We start from the raw sequence: 20,572 nt of genomic DNA, 5'->3' as shown, positions 1-20,572 counted from the left end.
CTCCCCATTACTGCATACTCTTTCCCTTGCATTCGAGTCACAGTCTGAATTGGAGTCACCCTCACTCCGTCTGTCATCTTGGAACACAGCAAATCCCCACTTAAACAGGTATTGGACCCCTTCCCTGGAGTTCCCCCGCTTCCCACGGTCACATGTTTGGTCACCCCAGCTAAGTCCCCGAGTTGATAGACCCACACTTTCTTCCGGTCACTCCAAACTCTGGACTATCGCCTTTAGGTGGTGCTACCTCCTCCTCCTTATACATCCCATTAATAGGAACCTCCACAGCCGGCTGCTGTAGTGGGGCTCCCATACTACGGTTCCATCCCCCCTCTGAGCAACCAAACACTTCATCAACTTCCCATAGATCTTCAAAGAACACAAAGATACAACCTTCTTGGCACTCGACACTTTTGGACATATCAATCATCACTCTGTCCACAGTAAAGTCCACAGTGACCCCATGGATGCAGCGAACCTTGACCTTGTTCTCGGTCAGACAGAGAATGAGAGGAGTTCCCGTCAGAGTGACCTGACTCTTTTTGAGTCCAGCCATCCAGAGACTCCTTCACGGTGTAACATCATGGTACACACCTGCGGCCTGTCTACGCCGCATGCGGAATAAGAATAACACAAACACCGCTGTTTCTCAGACATGTCCACTGAGGTAACCGGTGCTGCCCCTTTTGACAGCTTCGCCCCTTTTTGGGCCATTATCTCCTTTGGTACTCCGCCCCTTTTTGGGACTACGTCCCCTTTCGGGATTTCCCCATGTCCCCTCTACAGGCCCCTCACCGCCTGTGCACAGCAGTCTATCTGCCCCAACAGTACCACAGTAAACTTTGGTCTTTCTGGGCTTGTACTGGCCCTTTAAGAGTTTATGTGACATGGTTCATGCTGTCCTCTTACGATGCCTCACCAGCTCCTGCTGGCACTGCCACAGCTCCTGTTGCAGCCACAAACCACCGGCAACTCCGGATGCCGATCACCAGCCGCTACTGCTGCAACTGCAGCCCCTGTGCTTCAGAACCTCTTACTGCAACAGCAGCTCCTCTCTGCAAGGCTCTGCACGTCAGACTTCGTGGGCCCGCCGATCCACAGCACAACTTCGTAATTCCCGCCGCGTTACCGCCAAAAGCTTTCAGTCTTCATGGCCCCACCGAGCGACAGCAAGCTGATTTGTAAGACAAAAAAAATCTTTGTGACCCCGCAGAGCCACAGCAATCACCTGTACACATGCTTCCTTGACCGTTGCCCGCAGTCTAACACCAATTGCAACGTCCCACACTGTCTGTGGACCGGGAGTACTCACTTGGCTGGTCCTTGAGGCATACGCTGGGGCACTTAGGGTTAACCAAAAAGTCCATTTGGTTAATTAAGCACAACATAAATAATTCCGCTCCTCAGGAACTTAGTAACATGCAGCCAGTACACAGTCCGTTACACATTCGCCTCTATAGGTAAAACAGTCTCTTTCTGACCCCAGTCAGCATAACACGGATCCTTGTCAGTTACCTGTTGGTGTTGGCCACACAGGCTCCCGGATGCCTCTTATGCTCAGAGATATCCCACAAACGTCTCTCACTGACCCCGGTCAGTGTCACTCACGGTTATCAGACCGTCCACTCCGGAGGTATCTCACAGGCCTCCTTCCTCTGGTTCAGACTAGCCAGCACTGCCACAAGTGCCAAAACACACAGGCTCCGTTAGGTAGCCTTAACTACTCCCAGGTACCCATTACATGGCTAGTCAAGTGATCGTGACATCACCGCAGGTCCTCAAACACACAAACACATACAGGCTTCAGTTTGGGTATTCAGACACACACCCCTTGGGTGGGTATGTAGGTGACTGGATCCACCCATCTCTCCAAGTCACCTGGAAACCTCCCAATGTATAGCAAAAAACCCTCAGCAGTAGATCTGATGAGCAAAACATGCCCAGGCTTCCATCACAGGGCCACCCACCTCTGCGATACATACCGCCCCCGCCCATCAATCACATGACTAGTCGCCATGCCACAATATATATTTATATATATATATATATATATGTATAGATATATACGTATATATATCTACTATATGATCGTCTTATTCTGTCTGTAACCGAAATCCCGCGTCGCTGATTGGTCGCGGCCGCCAGGTCCATTGTCAAATGAAATTGACGTCCGAGCAAATAGTGGTGTAGGGACTCCAAGGCCCATTTAATCGCCAAGCACTCTTTCTCCATTATGATATAATTTTTCACTGCCTAGGTCGGTTTCCTGCTCAAGTAGGTGACTGGATGTTCATCCCCGTTCACCTCTTGCGACAGCACCGCTCCTAGGCCTACCTCTGAGGCATCAGTTTGCACAATAAAAGTTTTCTTGAAGTTGGGGTTGATGAGGACCGGCTGTCCACACAACACCGACTTCAGGGACTGGAATGCTTCCTCCGCTTGAGGATTCCACTGGACTATCACCGTCTTCTTACCTTTTAACTAGTCCGTTAGAGGTGTTGATTTCCCAGCAAAATTGGGTATAAACCGGCGGTAGTACCCAATGATGCCAAGGAATGCCCTCACCTGTTGGTACTTAAGGACTTGGGCCAGTTTTGAATAGCCTCAATCTTGTTTACTTGGGGCTTGATAACCCCGCGGCCGATAACGTAACCTAAGTACCGGGCCTCTGTGAGTCCTATCGCACATTTCTTTGCGTTTGCTGTTAACACCGCAATTCAGAGAGAGTCCAGCACTGCTTGTACCTGGGACAGATGGGTATCCCAGTCGGTACTAAAGATGACTATGTCATCCAAATAGGCGGACGCGTAATCCCGATAAGGCACTAACACAATGTCCATCTTCCTCTGGAATGTGGCCGGAGCCCCATGTAACCCAAAAGGCAAGACAACATATTGATAGAGACCCTCTGGGGTTATAAAAGCGATCTTTTCTTTTGCCGACTATGTTAAGGGGACCTACCAGTAACCTTTTGTGAGATCCAGCATGGTGATGTACTGGGCCTCCACCAGTCTCTCAATTAGCTCATCCACCTGTGGCATGGGATAGAGGTGAAATTTTGACACCTCATTTAACCTCCTGAAGTAATGACCCATCTAGTTTTGGAATTAGGACAATGGGGCTGGCCCACTCACTTCGGGACTCCTCAATGACTCCCAGCTGGAGCATTTGCTTCACCTCGGCTGCGATAGCTTGCCTTCAGGCTTCTGGCACTCGGTAAGGTTTCATCTGTACCCTTACCCGGGGCTCGGTGACAATGTTATGTATCACAGAGGTACCCAGCAGCAGCTCTGAGAATACGTCCGTATTCCCCTGCACCAGGGCCCGAGCCTCCCGCCACTGCTGTTTGGTGAGAGCATCAATTATTTTAACCTGACCCCCTGCTGTGTCCTTGGCCAGTGCCAGAGGGACACCCTGTTGGTATGACCGGAGTCACCTCCGTGACCAAACATTCCCCGTCCTTCCAGGCCTTTAGCAAGTTTACATGGCACAGTTGTGGTAATAGCAGGTACGCAGGATGCAGTGAGGAGATGCGAGACAGGTAAAAGTTTAAACAGTAACTTTTATAGATAAATGCCGTTAGGGCTATTTTAAGCAACCAACAGAATAACAGTAGTTGTCCTTGCAGGGAGCAAATACACATAAACAAGTATTGGGAGAACACGACTACTCCGGCAAAGACCGGTCACTATAGGGCCGTGGCATGGCCGACTACGGGTCCTTAGTTACTATGTGTCACTTATCCGTCCAGACTTCCCTCCGCATCCATTTCAACGGTGTGTTGGCGTCGCAGCCACTGGGCCCAGTCGCTGAGGATCTGGCGTAGTCTTCGGGCGTTCTGACGCCCAGGAGAAGCAGGGGCACAACAGGCCTGCAGAGAGTTCTTTGGCGGGATGTCCCCCAGCGGAGGCAGCGGGATACCGCCTGGGAGTGGGAGAGTGGAGGTTGCAACTCTCTGACAGGGGCTGGCAGTGGCGGTGATAAGTGGCGGCTGATGGGCCACAGGCGCAGTCTGCGGCCGCACTGGAGGATCCACGGCAGGCGTAGGCCCAGCCCCTACCACGGATGGGAGCGGGGCAGTGGCAGCTGCGGGCGGCAAAGGAGAAGTCACCGCCGTTGTCGGGAGTGAAGCGGTAGTGGCTGCGGGCAGCAGCGAGGAGGCCGCAGCCACGAGCTGGAGTGAGGCGGCGTCGGCCGCGGATGGCTGCGAGTAGGCCGCGGCCGAGAGCTGGAGTGAGGCAGCAGTCTTCTTTTGTCGGTAAGCTCAGCGCCATCTCCCTGCGGTCCACCGAGAGTCTCCCTCCTGTCGCTGTTCTCCTCTCTGGAAGCTGCTCGTGGCTCTTGCTCTCTGGCCCTCACCAAGTCTCCACCTCCTTCTCCCTCGTTCTGCTGACTCACTCAGTCTGGTCCTCTCCGCCTCTCTTATCTGGACTCCTCCCCCAACTGCCCTGTCAGTCTCAGCGGTCCATCCTCTAGCTCTGCTCCCTGGAAACAGATACCCCGGGAACCTAGAAGACAGTCCCCTCGGTTCCGGCCCGGGTACTCAGCGGAGGCCTCTCCTCCTACACTGCTGCTCAAGTTTCCTTTTTCCCGGTTGGTACACTCTATAATTTACTTCCCCCACCTTCCTCTGTATCTCATAAGGCCCTTGCCACTTGGTCATGAGCTTACTCTCTGGGGTGGTCACTAGTACCAACACCCGGTCCCCTTCTTTAAAGGTCCTGACCGTGACTCTTTTATTGTACGTGCAGCTCTGTGAAGCCTGGGCATCCATTAGATGTTTTCTTACTATGGGCCATACAGCTGCAGTCCGGTCCTGCATGCTTGCCACGTGCTCAATTACACTTTGATGTGGAGTGGGCTCCTGTTCCCTCCTCTCCTTAGCTACATTGAGCAGTCCCCTCGGATGCCTGCCATATAACAGCTCAAACGGGGAAAAATCTGTGGACACCTGTGGTATCTCACAGATGGCGAACATCAGATAGAGCAATAACATGTTCCAATCCCTCCCATCCTTGGTGACCACCTTTTTGAGCATGGCTTTGAGGGTTTTATTAAACCTCTCCACCAACCCGTTGGTTTGTGGGTGGTACACTGACGCACGTAGCCGTTTAATCTGGAGCAGCTTACATAGCTCCCTGGTCACCTTGGACATAAAAGGGGACTCCTGATCTGTAAGGATCTCCTTTGATATCTCAAGGTGACAGAACATGGCAAATAGCTCACAGGCTATTAGTTTGGCCGAGGTGTGGCTGAACGGTATCACCTCTTGGAACCGGGTGGCGTAGTCCACTATGACCAAAATTTGTTGATGGCCACAGGCCGATTTCATTATGGGGCCTACCATGTCTATCAGCTCAAACGGTACCTCTATGATGGGCAGAGGCACCAATGGACAACGGAAGTTCGCGGTGGGTGAGGATAGCTGGCACTCTGGACACATGTCAAAGTACTTCTGGACCTCCGTGTAAACCCCAGGTCAAAAAAACGCTGCAGGATGCTCTCCTGCATCTTTTCGGCCTCCAAGTGCCCTCATAGCATGTGAGTGTGAACCATGTCGAGCACCGCCCGACGGTAAGGTTGGAGTACCAACAGCTGTTCCACCACCTCATCACGGACTTTATCCACTCGGTATAACATCTCCTGGTGGATAGTCATGCGGGGAAAAACTGTCTCTGTACCTGGTTGCTGAGCTACCCCATTAATTTTGATCACCCTTTCTTGTGCCCAAGCCAAGGTAGGATCCTGGAGCTGAGCTGTCCCAAACTTACCAGGAGACACTTCCAGTTCGGGAATTGGTGGGGTCTCCTCGACCTTTCCTGCCAATACCTCTACGGGAACGTATCAGGGTTACACTCTGTCCCTATGTTGGTGACCCCTACGGCAGGTATCCCTGACTCAGGATCACCCGGAATAACATGTACTTTGAGAGGGTTAACCATGGTATCCCATAGGGACCAGAACAGGGGCAAGTCTCTTCCCAACACAGCCCCATATGGAAGAGTTTTTACCATTCCCACCACATATTTAATATCCCCACATGGTGTGAAAAAATTCACCTCCGCGGTCGGGTACTCTCGGAGCTCCCCATGTATGCACACCACCCCCACTTTACATCCATTGAGATTGCCTCCGGCAACAAGGGAACTATGAACCAGAATCACTAAGCTCCAGAGCCCAAGAGAGCCTCCGTCTGGTACCCGTTGACAAGTACCTAGCACAGTTGAGGCTCGCTACCGATGGTGCCGGTAGTGGCAGTGCAGACTGGCTGGGCATACAGAGATGTACGGTGAATATACCCGCAGTCCATGGGTTCAGCTCTCAGGGGGCAGTTGGCAGCAACATGTCCAGGCCACTTAATAGCTGCACCACGAGGGAACCTTGGGGCCAATTTAGGGAATACGGGTCTACTGTCATTCTCCTTTCAGGTTACCCCCTCAGTACGGGCTCGGTCTGGTCTGGCCCCAATAGAGGGTCGTGGACTTTTCTCAGGCTCCTGAGCTGGCAGAGCCTTACATGACAGCCAAAGCGGAGCAGTGTCCCGTATAAAGTCCTGAGTGGCCGTATACCACTCTATCAGTCCTACCACCTGGTCCAAGGTGCCAGGGTCCCCTTGTCATACCCAATGCTGTATGGCTGCTGGCAGAGCCCTCACCAGCTGGTCAGTATTGCAAAGTTATTTCCACATAAAGAGACACTTAAAGTGAACCTGTCAACCTGTCAGCAGGATTTTGGTAAGTAAACTACAGACAGAGTCAGGTTGGCAATGTTAAACTGAATAAAATGATACCCAGGGTGAAGAAATCTGTCTTGTGGTTCTTGTGTAATCAGTGTTAGAAGTTTTCAGTTAATGAGATTCTCGTGCCTGCAGGCAGAGTTTTATCTTCCTGCTCTAAGCCAAAGAAACCAAGGAAAAACCTGTTCACAAGCCCACGCCGAAGCACAAGTATATTCCTCATCATGGGGACAGACTGTTTATGCTTCGGGCAGGTCTTTCCTTGGTTTCTCTGGCTTAGAGCAGAAATATAAAACTCTGCCGACATGTCTGCCCCGAAGCGTGAGAATCTCATTAACTGAAAACTTGTAACACGGATTACACAAGAGCCATAAGACAGTTTTTTCATCACAGGTATAATTTAAATCAGTTTAACAGCGCCAACCTGACAATGTCTGTAGTTTACTTAGCAAAATCCTATGGATCTGTTTGCTTTAAGAGATTGGAAAAGGGGCTTTGTCTGGAAAATCTTCACACATTCCACTGAGGAAGCTGCCCTATGGCAGCGATATGCGTGGAGTACGCCTCCACCTGTATCCCTACATTTACCCCGGCATTTCCATCCCATTTTATGGACTTGACTTTAAGTGTTATGCTCTACTGATCAGATATTTGATTATTTCTGGATGCAGTTGTTGTGGGCTCTTTTGGGTTTTTAACATGGCACTTTGTAGCTAATAAAATTGTTATATTTATATTGAGGTGTGCATATTGTTTTTGTTTATCACTCTACCATTCTCTTGTCGGTACATATTGCGTTATGATATAGCACCCTACAGATTTTGACTGTACATCCTTATCTTTATTACATTACATATGGAAAGCCAAAAATGGCTGTGATGGAAACGAGGAAAAACATATATTTCAAAATAGTTGTAGATGTTTATTATATAGAAAACTGTTGTAAAAAGATTCTTTACCTGAAAGCCATCTTGATAATCTGATTCTGTATCAGTTCCATGAGCTTCACATTCTTGTTCTTCTTCATCGTCATCTGGTACAAATAACAAAGACTCTTTTTTTGACATTTCTGCAGACCATCGCGCCCTTTTGATTTCAAGCCTAATGTCAGCATCTTCTTCAATCTTTCGTTCATATTCTGCTAGTTCAGCTTCATCGCTTACTTTTATAAACTCATCATCTTCAACCTCCATGACCAAGGAATCTTCATTGAGTTCACCTGAAGGAAAAAGAAATCATGTCCTACATATCAAATACTTAGGAACAATATGACAAATCTAAATATTTCATGTGGGATAATGGTAGATTAAAGGATAGGGAAACCTATGGGGCTTTTACTTACAAATAAGTATTGTTGCAATGTGATTTGATTAAATATGTTGGATCATTTGGCTTTTACAGCCTCTACATTTTAAAGTACATAGCAGAGTTAACAGTAAAATCCATCAGTGGGTTTATTCTCTCAGCAAGCCTGTCACACATTCTCTTCTCCTCTGAAAAATCAAAGTTTAACTTTGGTAATAAATCAGCTTAAATATCAAAAAATCTTGCTGGAAGGCTTCTGGTTTCATTGCTGGTGATGTTGGACGCAGAGTGAAGAACTCCCGCATCTGACTTCAACAAAACAGGAAATAAATTGCCCAAACTTGCCTACCAATGGGTGAAAGTCTTGTCAAGCCTGCCCTACCACTGAGTGGAGTGATATCTGCTCTGTGGCGCACAGAAGAAAACAACTAGACGCCGAACGGTTGGCAGGAACAGCTAAAAGGAGAAAGACAATATGGCACTGACCTCAGGACGTGCCTGTCACGTGCCCCGTCCTGTGTGACGCGACCAGCAGGCCAGTAACTAAAACAACAAGACGCGGCACGTGAAACGGTCCTGTGTGACGCGGCCCGCAGGCCGGTAACTAAAACAACAAGACGCAGGGGAAAGGGGAAACAGTTATAATGGGGGCCCTGCGATAGGGAACGGGGGACATGGAGACCTCCTGCACTCCCCTGAGTCAGTGTCCCTAACACTCCTAATGTTCCCTATGCCGGTTCCGCACCGGGCGCCGCTCAGGAACCTGTAGCCCTGGCACACCCTAAACCTATCCCTTGCTAGGGAGCTGGGTGGCGCAGGCACTGGCCCCACCGCTGCACTAACACCAACATGAGGAAAAGAGACAAACAGGGAAACACTTAGCTTTGCTCTGATGCACTTGCTCCTGGCAACAGAGACAAACACCTGAGTGCATCTTCCTCCAACTGTGTCCACACCTGGGTGCAGCTTTACAGCAACAGCGTCCAGCACTGAATGCCGCCTTGGAGCAACAGAGTTCCGCACCTGAGTGCAACTGTCCAGCAACCGAGTCCAGCACCTGAGTGTAGCTTTCCAGTAACAGAGTCCAGCAAACTGAGTGTAGCTCTACACCATAGCTGCCACTCCATCAAGCTTTGCAAGAAATCTTCACTGACACCATAGCTGCCACTCCACCATGCTTTACACGAACTCCTCGCTGACACCATAGCTGCCTCTCCAGGACTCTGACTGAGCCGTCCTGGACTCTCCTCAGCTCCCTCCATCACCCAGGCTGGTAGGAGAAGCAATAATAATATCACCGTGAGTGAGCACTACTGACACACCTTTATAGAGCAAACACACCTGTTAGTGATTCCCGTGCAATTACACTCAACACCACCGGGGGCAAACTAGAACCAAAAACACCAGTGCAATGACCATACTGGCCACCGGGGCAAAACTATCTCTAAGCACAGAAAACATCAAGTGCAATGACACTTGTGGCCACCGGGGCAAAACCCAAACCTCAGCAAACAGCTCAAAGAAAAAAAAGGTTACTAGTGCTTTTATCCGTCATGATCCAGCATGGATTATGACAGTGCCTCAGTGACGTAAACAGCCCTACTTCCAACTAACACTGAGAACGCTGAAGATACATCAATAGAGTAATCTTCTGATTTGCTGGACTGTAAAAACTGGCTGCTGAAGTAGCAAGCAGAATCGCTTCTGATATTCAAAAGATTCTGGAACAGATCATCCAAACCTCCCTTAGCTGTTTACAGAGAGAGCTAGGCAATCACAAAGGTAAAATCAAGATGCTGGATTAATGGGTCCTGCATTTGGAAGATGAAAATGAAATCTTTACAGAATCTAGCCACCTCAGTGAAAAGGTGGAAGATTTAGAGAACACATCCAGATGCAGTAACTTGAGACTAGTAGGGCTAAAGGAGTTGGTTCCTGCCTCAGAATTACAGCGACTCTGCGAGATAGATCTACCTCTATCGCTACTTGTGGAGACACAAGTGTGATTGGGTGCTGTTGTGAGTTCATTTTCCCCTTCACCATTGAGGTATGATGAACTCCCTCTTCTGGTGAAGGAAGGTAGTGAGGCTGATTACAAAGCACCTGAGCAGAATGATGATGACTGGGTGACTGGGATTGCTGACTGGATATAAGGCAGCCAACGCCCTTCTGCCTTGCGGGTGATTACTCTGAGGGATTCTTGGAGACCAGTCTGATTCCTGCTCCTCAAAAGCTAAGTTTTCTGCTCTACTTTTGCATTTGTGTTTTGGTTTTGTTTTGCCTTGTTTTTCTGGATTTCTGCCTTTCCCTGCTGGTGAGCTGAATTCCTTTTTGCTCTGTCTTCAGATAATACCTGAGTACTGATATAGTCTTTTTGAAGCCTAGCGTCTTCAGGGCTTTTTTCCCTATCAGTCTGTTGGCTCTTGTTTTTGAGAGGGTTTTGGCGGATTGCAGACAGCAGCTTTTCTATTCTGTCCTATTTAGTTAGCTTGGGCCCCATCATTTGCTCAGCCTATCTTTCTATCTGTGTGAGTGTTTTTTCATCTTGCTTCACCGTCATTATATGTTGGGGGCTACCTATTGCTTTGGGGTCTGCTCTGGGGCAGTTTAGATTTCCCTTTCTGTCTTTAGGCTATGTAGTTCTCCGGCTGTGATCGAGGGGTCTAGGGCACCGTAGGAACGCCCCACGGCTACTGCTAGTTGTTGTTGTTAGGTTCAGGGGTCTGCAATCCGATAGCTGCCAACTTCTCTGGTTTTCTGGACTTAGCTAGTATTTCTGTTTTTGCCTCCTACGGTGACTCATTCATAACAGGGTGCTCTCATTCTCTAGCCTGGCTATCTTTAGAAAGACCACATGGACCAGGGCTCATCTCACTGAATGCTCACACTTCTTTCTTATGGGCAGAATACTACTCAGACAACATAGGATGGTGGTGTCATATCCGCCATGTCCGTCATGTCTGCCCTGTCTGTTTTCTCTCAAGAACTTTTGGAGCGATGTGCATGCGTATATCTTGTCTGCTATCCTGCTCGTTCCCTAGAGCAGTGTACTCACCTCATGTCTGAGCTGCAGGATCCCTGCGTTTCTGCTCTGTCTTCTGTGATCTTCTCGTCATGTCTAGAATCTCTGATCAGGTGTCCCTGTCTGGATCCTGCACTGTCTGGTTCTGCAATCATCTCGTCATGTCTAGAACTCTGATCATGTGACCTGTCTAGGTTTCAGCACTGATTCTGCAGTTGTCTCGTCTTGTCTGGAACTCTGATCATGTGACTACGCTCTGTTATCCTGTGGATCTGAACCCGGAAGTGTTCCCCTGGTCCTGACCTGGAAGAGGAGGTGCTATGCCCTATATCAGGCCGCCCCTTCCTATGCTCAGGGCCTGAGTATTGTCTGGTGTCCCTGCATGGCTGCTTGGTCTGTGGGGCGCTCCCTCTATTCTGTGCCCCTGCACTCTGCTCTGTCGTGCGTCTCTGCACACGCTCCGTGCTCGTATTCCGTCTTTGGTCTCGTGTCTTGTCTAGTGTTTGCCCTTCGTGCCATGTTTTGTCCCTGCTCTGCTTTGCCTTATAGTCCTTGCTTGCTCTGATTCTGTTCCGTGTTTCTGTCCTCGTGTCATGTCTCGCTCTGCTTTGTGGCTTCAGGTACCCTGCCTCTGTCTCTGTCCCTGGCGCGTCCTTACACGTGCAGGCCTCGTCTATGTACCCTCTCCCTGGCGTGTCTCTACACGTGCAGGTCTCCGCTCTGAACCTCTCCCTGGCATGTCTCTACACGTGCAGGCCTCCGCTCTGAACCTCTCCCTGGCGTGTCTCTACACGTGCAGGCCTCCGCTCTGTACCTTGTCTAGTTCCAAGGTCCTTCCTTGGCCCGGCTCTGGGCTTCGGCCTACGCTCCACTGCTAGACTGTCCCTGTCCCTGGCATGCTCTTTGCATGCGCAGGTCTCTGCACTGATTCTGCAGTCGTCTCGTCATGTCTGGAACTCTGATCATGTGACTACGCTCTGTTATCCTGTGGCTGAACCCGGAAGTGTTCCCCTGGTCCTGACCTGGAAGAGGTGGTGCTATGCCCTATATCAGGCCGCCCCTTCCTATGCTCAGGGCCTGAGTATTGTGTGGTGTCCCTGCATGGCTGCTTGGTCTGTGGGGTGCTCCCTCTATTCTGTGCCCTTGCACTCTGCTCTGTCGTGCGTCTCTGCACACGCTCCGTGCTCGTATTCCGTCTCTGGTCTCGTGTCTTGTCTAGTGTTTGTCCTTCGTGCCATGTTTTGTCCCTGCTCTGCTTTGCCTTGCAGTCCTTGCTTGCTCTGATTCTGTTCCGTGTTTCTGTCCTCGTGTCATGTCTCGCTCTGCTTTGTGGCTTCAGGTACCCTGCCTCTGTCTCTGTCCCTGGCGTGTCCTTACACATGCAGGCCTCGTCTATGTACCCTCTCCCTGGAGTGTCTCTACACGTGCAGGTCTCGGCTCTGAACCTCTCCCTGGCGTGTCTCTACACGTGCAGGCCTCCGCTCTGAACCTCTCCCTGGCGTGTCTCTACACGTGCAGGCCTCCGCTCTGTACCTTGTCTAGTTCCAAGGTCCTTCCTTGGCCCGGCTCTGGGCTTCGGCCTATGCTCCGCTGCTAGACTGTCCCTGGCATGCTCTTTGCATGTGCAGGTCTCTGCCTCGTTCTTTGTATTGTCCCTGATGTTTTGTGCGCCCTTGCACTTTTCGCATCAGGCTTTGCCGTACTGTCTGTACGCGTCTCTGTCCTGTGTCTTTGCCTAGCCCTGCCTTGTGGCTCCGTGCCTCCGTGTGCACGTGCCTGGTCGCCTGTGCCTGTCTAGTGTGCCTCAGCTGTGCCGCCTCTAGCCGTGCTCGCCTGTGTGCCTCAGCTGTGCCCCATCCAGTGCTATAGTGGTCTGGCTGCGTGGCCCCGCAGCGGTGCCGCCCCTAGTCGTGCCCGCTTGCAACTGCCATCGTCGGTACCACCTGCCGGTGCTCCCAGCCATGGTCTCCGTGCTCTCTTGCACGCATGCTGGTTCTCGCACTGTGCCTTTTCGTGCTACTCTTGCACAAAGCCTTTGTCTCTTTTACTCTGCTCTGAACCCTAGTTTGCCTGCCGGATTCCGTAACCTGCCGACCGCTGCCAGAGGTCCGGACCTAGATGACTGCGGCCTGATGTCCGGAGCTGATGTCCGTAGCCTGATTCCTGGACCCTGTCGGTCGATGCCAGCACCCCGGATTCCGATGCCATTGAACCCTTCCCTGGCGTGCCCTCGCATGTGCAGGCCTCCGTCCTCGTACCCGTCCCTGGCGTGCCCCTCGGCATGCGCAGGTCTCCGTTCTGAGAATCTGATCCTGGCGTGTCTCCTAGCACGCACCCTGTTTTGTCTCCCAGTGTATCTCCCGGATTCCTGAAGCCTGCTGACCGCTGCCGGAGGCTTGAAGCCAGATGCCTGGACCCTGTCAGTCCTTGCCAGCCTTCCAGATCCCGATGCCTCGTACCCTGCCTTGGACTTTGGCGTGCCCTCGCACGCACCCTGTTATATGGATTCCGTGTGTTCACGTTTGCATCTGTTTTGCCTAGAAGAGTTCCTCAAGCCTTGGACCTCGGCGTGCCTTGCACGCATCTTGCTTTGTGTTTTTCGTGCTCACCTTTGCACCTGTTGTACCCTGAAGCCTTCCTTAAATGAAGTCTACTTGAACTAATGCTTTGTCTCGTCTTGTCTTGTTTCCCTGAGCCGGCCGTCTGGTCCAGCTGCCTTGGTGGCTCACCCCCTTGGTCTTGCCCCTGACACTTCCTGTACAGAGGGTGGGTTCTCACTAGGTCAGCTCGCCCTAGGTGGGTGGGTGCCACAGCCCAGAGGGTCCATTCTAAAAAGGAAGACGGGCTCAGCAGAAGCTGGGACAGACGGGCTTTAGTATTGAATTTTGGCACTTCTAAATTATTTGCTGGATCTTGTTTCTTGATTTAAGGTTATTTTCTGGATTTGTTTTCTCATTTTGTCTATCATAGTTGTGGTCTACCTATGTTGTCAATTACAGGCCTCTCTCATCTTTTTAAGTGGGAGAACTTGCACAATTGGTGGCTGACTAAATACTTTTTTCCTCACTGCATAAGGGTTGGGAGTTTCCACTATATATTGGTTCTTTCTCCCCCATTTTTTTTTCCTCTCTACTTTCACCATTGGAAAACTAGTGGGCTGACCCTAGATCATACCTACAACTACTATACAGGGAAACGAAAACAACAAACACTGATAACCCATATGTGGGGAAAACTACTATTTGGGCACACAACAGGTCTCGGAAGGGAAGGAGCACCATTTGACTTTTTGAACACAAAAATGGCTAGAATCAATAGCGGATGCCATGTCATGTTTGGAGAGCCTTTGATGTGCCTAAAGAGTAGGAAACCACCACAAGTGACCCCATTTTCGAAACTACACCCCTCAAGGATTTTATCCAGGAGTACAGAGAGGATTTTTAACCCAAATGTACTACACAGAATTTGATAACATTAGGTCGTCATATTGAAAATGTTGTCATCATTAGTGTTGAGCGAAAGTGCTCGCTATTTGATGTAAAGCAGTGAATTATATCTGACCCATACAGTAAAGATACATAGTGGCGAAATACCTTTTTCTTTTTCTTCCCAATAATTAGAGATGAACTTATATTTCTTTGTTTAGAGCCAATCATTTGCCATATACTTACTACAGATCTTAGTGAAAATTCCAACTTTTTATTCTTCAGATCTTATGGCATAAAGTGCTCTTAGAGCTATGGCCTTGGTACATCAAGTGTATACAGTGGGTAGGGGGATAGGCGAGTCATGTGTGACCCCCTGTCCAATTTATAGCCCCCGATCCACTGCAGGAAACAACCAAAAACAACTCAGTTAGTCATCATCCCAGTGTATCATAATGCAGCAGAAAACAATCAGTGCTCTACGTATCTGCCAAAGGACAGGTCTATCTGACCATTTTAATCCTTATACTGCAAGGGTAAGTACACTAACATACATTAGGACACCAATATTAGACTGATGTGTCAAAACATAGAAAAAGGCTTGATCGCACCCAATTGACCGGGGAATACCCCAAGTCTGCATACTCTGCCAATATGCTATAGGTACAGTCAGGTCTTGAGTCTGTCTCCCAAGTCTTAAGTCCTTGAGCAATTTGGATTATGTCTTACTATAATTTGATGTGCTGAATACAGTAACTAAGACATTTTTAGGTACTATACACTTCACTGTTAACCGGTTGAGAACACTAATGGGGAAACACATGGTCTTTTTGTGATATTGATATATTTTTTTTTCTTTATGTTTTTTTTGTGTTTACATACATAATTAAAGGTTAAGTTTTAGTATTCCCATTTCGCTATTACGTGCTCGCTATCTGACTTTGCATCAAGGTGCTACAGAATGCACCAAGTATCATGAGTGATCCAGTGACCCCAATGCAAACTCGAGTAGTGAGGACTTGTGCTCAACACTAGTTGTCATGTCGTCATCTTTTTTTTTTTTACTTTTTAAAAAAGCTAACCCCAACGGTAACCCTAGCTCAGCTTTAACCTTAGCCCAACCCCAACCCTAACCCAAACGCTAACCTTAACCCTAATGGCAAAGAATGAAAGAAATAAAAATTACACAATAGAAAAATGTAATCTGATTAAGGAGATGACATACTAATTATTGGCTTTTGATCGTTGTGATAGGGTCTATTACAGTGATCAAAATGAACCAATAGGAAAAATCCCTGTTGTTGCCAGGTGACAGCCGGCAGATCTTGGTGGGTGCACTGCGCATGTGCCCGCCATTTGTTTTCCAGGAAGAGCTGGCAGAGGGTCAGGGGCCAGAACTGGAGGGTCTGTAATGTCAAGCAATCATAAAGTCTGTAGGAAGAGGGAATAGTCCACTGTGTCAAAGGCAGATGCCAGGTCCAGAAGAAGGAAGAGGATAAGCTAGCGCCGCTTTGATTTGGCCGTTAGTAGGTCGTTGGTGACTATAGTAAGGGCAGTTTCAGTGGAATGATGCGGTAAGAAGCCATATTGTAAGCGGTTAAAGAGGGAGCAAGAGGAGAAGTGGGAGGACAGTTCAAAATGGATGTGCTGTTCCAGTAGTTTGGAGGCAAAGGGAAGAAGTGAGATGGGGCAATAGCTAGACACAGAGTATGGGTGAAGGAAGGACTTTTTGAAGATGGGTGTGATCGAGGTATGTTTGAATCAGGAGGGGAAGACACCAGTTGTTAGTAACAGGTTGAATAGGTGGGTTAGGCTTGGGATAAAGGCTATGGTAGTTTGGAATGAGGTGGGAAGTTATTGGGTCAAGTTCACAGGTGATGAGGCAAAGTCTTCAGCTGAGAGGAGAGGAGAGGGAAGGGGAGCTGGTGGATGGAGGAAAGAATTGAAAATAATGAATAGCTGTTTAGGATTGTGAGACAGGTATGATATGAGAGATGAGAAGTAGGTTTCTTATGCTGCACTGAGCAATTGTGCACCATTTTTACAACTTCTGTTACTAGACGAGCTACTCCACTCCCTTTCTTTGTCAGCCACGCAGCAGTACGCTTTGTAAATAAGAGCAAGAAAGAACATGTGTCAAGTGGCCTCTGTTCCTCTTCCTCCACCTTAACATCACACACAGTACAGTCCTCAGAGGTGGCACCCCAATTACCTTGTTTTCCCCCACTTCACAACTCTACAACCGCCCAACTGACAGTAGGGAACCACAGATGGCTGATTCTGCAGATCTGTTCACACATTCTATGCCATGGCCATCGGACGTGTATTCCAAAGATTCATAGAGCCAAGAGGAGGAAATCATCTGCACCGATGCCCAATTTTTTTCCAGTTTTATCCAGTACTAGACAAAGCAAAATCCAAACCCTGGTCAATAGATGTTACACCTGGGGGTGGAGGCGATCCATTCCTGATGAGACTCATATACTTGAGGCGCCCGTGGACTGTACTGTGCTTTCAGGGCAGGAAGAGGAGGAGGGTGACTCTCAGGGCAAGGAGTGGGAGAACAGAGAGAATGACGATGAGGTAACATAGTAACATAGTAACATAGATAGTAAGGCCGAAAAAAGACATTAGTCCATCCAGTTCAGCCTATAAAATTCTGTCAGAATAAATCCCCAGATCTACGTCCTTCTAAAGAACCTAACAATAACTGTAAGATACAATATTGTTACTCTCCAGGAACACATCCAGGCATCTCTTGAACCCTTCGACTGAGTTCGCCATCACCACCTCCTCTGGCAGGGAATTCCAGATTCTCACTGCCTGAACAGTAAAGAATACTCTTCTATGTTGGTGGAAAAACCTTTTCTCCTCCAGACGCAGAGAATGCCCCCTTGTGACCGTCATCTTCCTTGGTATAAACAGATCCTCAGAGAGATATTTGTATTGTCCCCTTATATACTTATACATGGTTATTAGATCGCCCCTCAGTCGTCTTTTTTCTAGACTAAACAATCCTAATTTTGCTAATCTCTCTGGGTATTGTAGTTCCCGCATCCCCTTTATTAATTTTTTTGCCCTCCTTTGTACCCGCTCTAGTTCCATTATATCCTTCCTGAGCACCGGTGCCCAAAACTGTACACAGTACTCCATGTGCGGTGTAACCAGAGATTTGTACAGAGGCAGTATAATGCTCTCATCATGTGTATCCAGACCTCTTTTAATGCACCCCATGATCCTGTTTGCCTTGGCAGCTGCTGCCTGGCACTGGCTGCTCCAGGTAAGTTTATCATTATCTAGGATCCCCAAGTCCTTCCCCATGTCAGATTTACCCAGTGGTTTACCGTTCAGTGTGTAATGGTGATATTGATTCCTTCTTCCCATGTGTATAACCTTACATTTATCATTGTTAAACTGCATCTGCCACCTTTCGGCCCAAGTTCCAACTTATCCAGATCCATCTGTAGCAGAATACTATCTTCTCTTGTATTGACTGATTTACATAGTGTTGTATCATCTGCAAATATTGATATTTTACTGTGCAAACCTTCTACCAGATCGTTAATAAATATGTTGAAGAGAAGAGGTCCCAACACCGACCCCTGCGGTACCCCACTGGTCACAGTGACCCAGTTAGAGAATATATAACAACCCTCTGCTTTCTATCACTAAGCCATTTACTTACCCATTTACACACATTTTCCCCCAGACCCAGCATTCTCATTTTGTGTACCAACCTCTTGTGTGGCACGGTATCAAATGCTTCGGAAAAATCAAGATATATCACATCCAATGACTCACCTTGGCCCAGTCTATAGCTTACCTCTTCATAAAAACTGATTAGATTGGTTTAACAGGAGCGATTCCTCATAAACCCATGCTGATATGGCGTTAAACAGTTATTCTCATTGAGATAATCCAGAATAACATCCCTCACAAACCCTTCAAATATTTTACCAACAATAGAGGTTTTACTGACCTATAATTTCCAGGTTCACTTTTAGAGCCCTTTTTGATCACAAAAGGTAGTAGATCACACTTGGTGTAAACCCTGAGGCATCCAGCTGAGTCGCTCAGCAGAGGGAGAAGACGAGGAACTTACGTTGCCGCTTCCTGCAGACACAGAGTTATGCAACCATGACAAGCAATGCATCCTTAACCCCATCCAACGCATTTCAACTCAAAAGAGTATCCATGATTAAGACTCTTTTGAGTTGGATTTTTTACCATCCACTGGGGTATCCACTACCTGTAACATGTTCTTTTAACAAAAAGAAATAAAGGAATATATTTTTAATAACTACCTTCCTGCCAGAGATCGCTGGAGATTACTGTGTGCTTAGAGAAAGAAGCTGGGATGCAGCTGGAGCGGTGGGGCTGTTGAAGTCTCCCAAGATAAGGATTAGCAATTCTGAGGGCATGAATTGTGGCAGTAAGGCAGAAAAGTGGTCAAGGAAGTGGATGGGTAAGCCTGGGGGACAGTACATGACTGCTATTTGGAAGGATAGGGGATTAAGGACCCTGGTGGTGTGAACCTCCAAAGAAGAATGGCATCCAATGGACCTATATTTATTTATTTATTTTTTAAAAACATGATTGTTGTTGGCTGCAAGGAGTGTGGGTTATCGTGGAGTTAGCAATGATCGCACAGCGGTATAAACACATATTCCATGTGTTCTAATCTGGAGGTGGAAACGCCATATACTATTTTTCTGAGAACTAATTATTGTGAACAGCCTGCAGCCCACTCGGTTGATTATCACCCAATTGTGTAATTGTCTGGATGGTAGGGGCCAGCTGAGAGCTCTTCGCTACAAAGATCACAGCGCGTGGTTTCTGTGTGAGTCACGACCTGTGATCTCTGTGATTACTGGATGTCTAATACAATCTGTTGGCCACGGAAATGCAGTCTTTCCACCTTGTGGACAGTCACTATTACTTCTCTACTAAAGAGGTGCCTGCGTTACACCAGCATGTCACAGACAACATAACCCATTCCTTGAAAAATTCTGTGTCTGCAAGCGTGTATTTCAACACTGACACGTGGAAGAAAAAGCATGGACAGGGGCGTTATATCTCGCTGACTGGGCATTGGGTGACTCTGGTGGGTGTGGGAGCAGTCCTGGAAGGGAATTCTCCACAAGTCTTGCAATCCTCAAGGCTTGCAGGGCACTTGGGGATGAAGAACTAAACCACTACACAACATAAGATGGAGAACTAAACTACCAGACAACAGGGGTTGGAGAACTAAACTACTAAACAGCTATAGTTGGAGAATGAAACAAATACACACCAGAACATGTAGAACTAAATGAATAGACAACAGAGGTTGAAGAACTAAACTACTAAACAGCTTGGGTTGGAGAACTTGTGCTGTGTCCAAAGCGCTGCCTAACACTGAATGTGTGGACATACCCTAACACTTCCTCCAGTGCTTCTGCCTCCTCCACCTTCTCTAGGGCCCACCTCTGCCTCCTCCACCTCCTCAGGTACTGTATGTCATGTGGCTGCAATACTTTCAGCACCCATCTTTCCTGAACCCCAATCACTCCTGTATCTGTCTGCTATCAATGGTATGTCCGTGGCTGCAATACCTTCAGCACCCATCTTTCCTGAACCCCAATCACTCCTGTATATGTCTGCTATCAATAGTTTATCTGTCCTTTTGGATTTTTTTTCTCCCTTCCTGACTTCTAATTAATCCCCTCCTGTGTGTGTGACCAGTCTCCCTGCTTCCTCTCCCTCCTGATCACACCTGGCTTGTTTGATGTGCATTTGAGCTGTTATAAATTCAGACCCATTGGTCTGTCATTCCAAGGATGTAATTTTAAGGATAGCAATTGAAATATGCCTGAAATGAGCCAGAAGTGACCAGAAGGTACGCCAAAACTCTGTTTAAACATGCAAAATATCTTTCTGTTAGCTCCACACTTACTCTCACCAGGCTGAAATATGCTCTAATGGTTTTGCCTCGATTACTCCTGACTCTCCTTCGCTATCCGCAAACCCCAGCACCCTCTAACCAAGTAATAATCTCTCCTTCCCTCTTGCCTCCCCACTTGACCTCCTCCGCTGACCAGCTCC

The 20,572-nt window shown here is 48.3% G+C and overlaps 1 protein-coding gene across 2 annotated transcripts in view; it reads right to left on the bottom strand.

Annotated features, from left to right (window-relative positions):
- Nucleotides 1-20,572, bottom strand: part of LOC141099767 (NFX1-type zinc finger-containing protein 1-like) — a 486,056-nt gene that overhangs the window by 215,427 nt on the left and 250,057 nt on the right. For both annotated transcript variants that reach the window (XM_073587805.1, XM_073587806.1), the window contains one exon: nucleotides 7,696-7,955. In XM_073587805.1, the coding sequence (XP_073443906.1) occupies nucleotides 7,696-7,955 (260 nt within the window). The remainder of the gene's footprint in view (nucleotides 1-7,695; nucleotides 7,956-20,572) is intronic.

The sequence above is a fragment of the Dendrobates tinctorius genome, unplaced genomic scaffold (assembly GCF_039654945.1).
Source record: "Dendrobates tinctorius isolate UK_male_01 unplaced genomic scaffold, ASM3965494v1 ptg000102l, whole genome shotgun sequence".
Lineage (NCBI taxonomy): Eukaryota > Metazoa > Chordata > Amphibia > Anura > Dendrobatidae > Dendrobates > Dendrobates tinctorius.
Note: the sequence above shows the minus strand (reverse complement) of the source record. Positions and strands in the feature narration are given on the sequence as shown.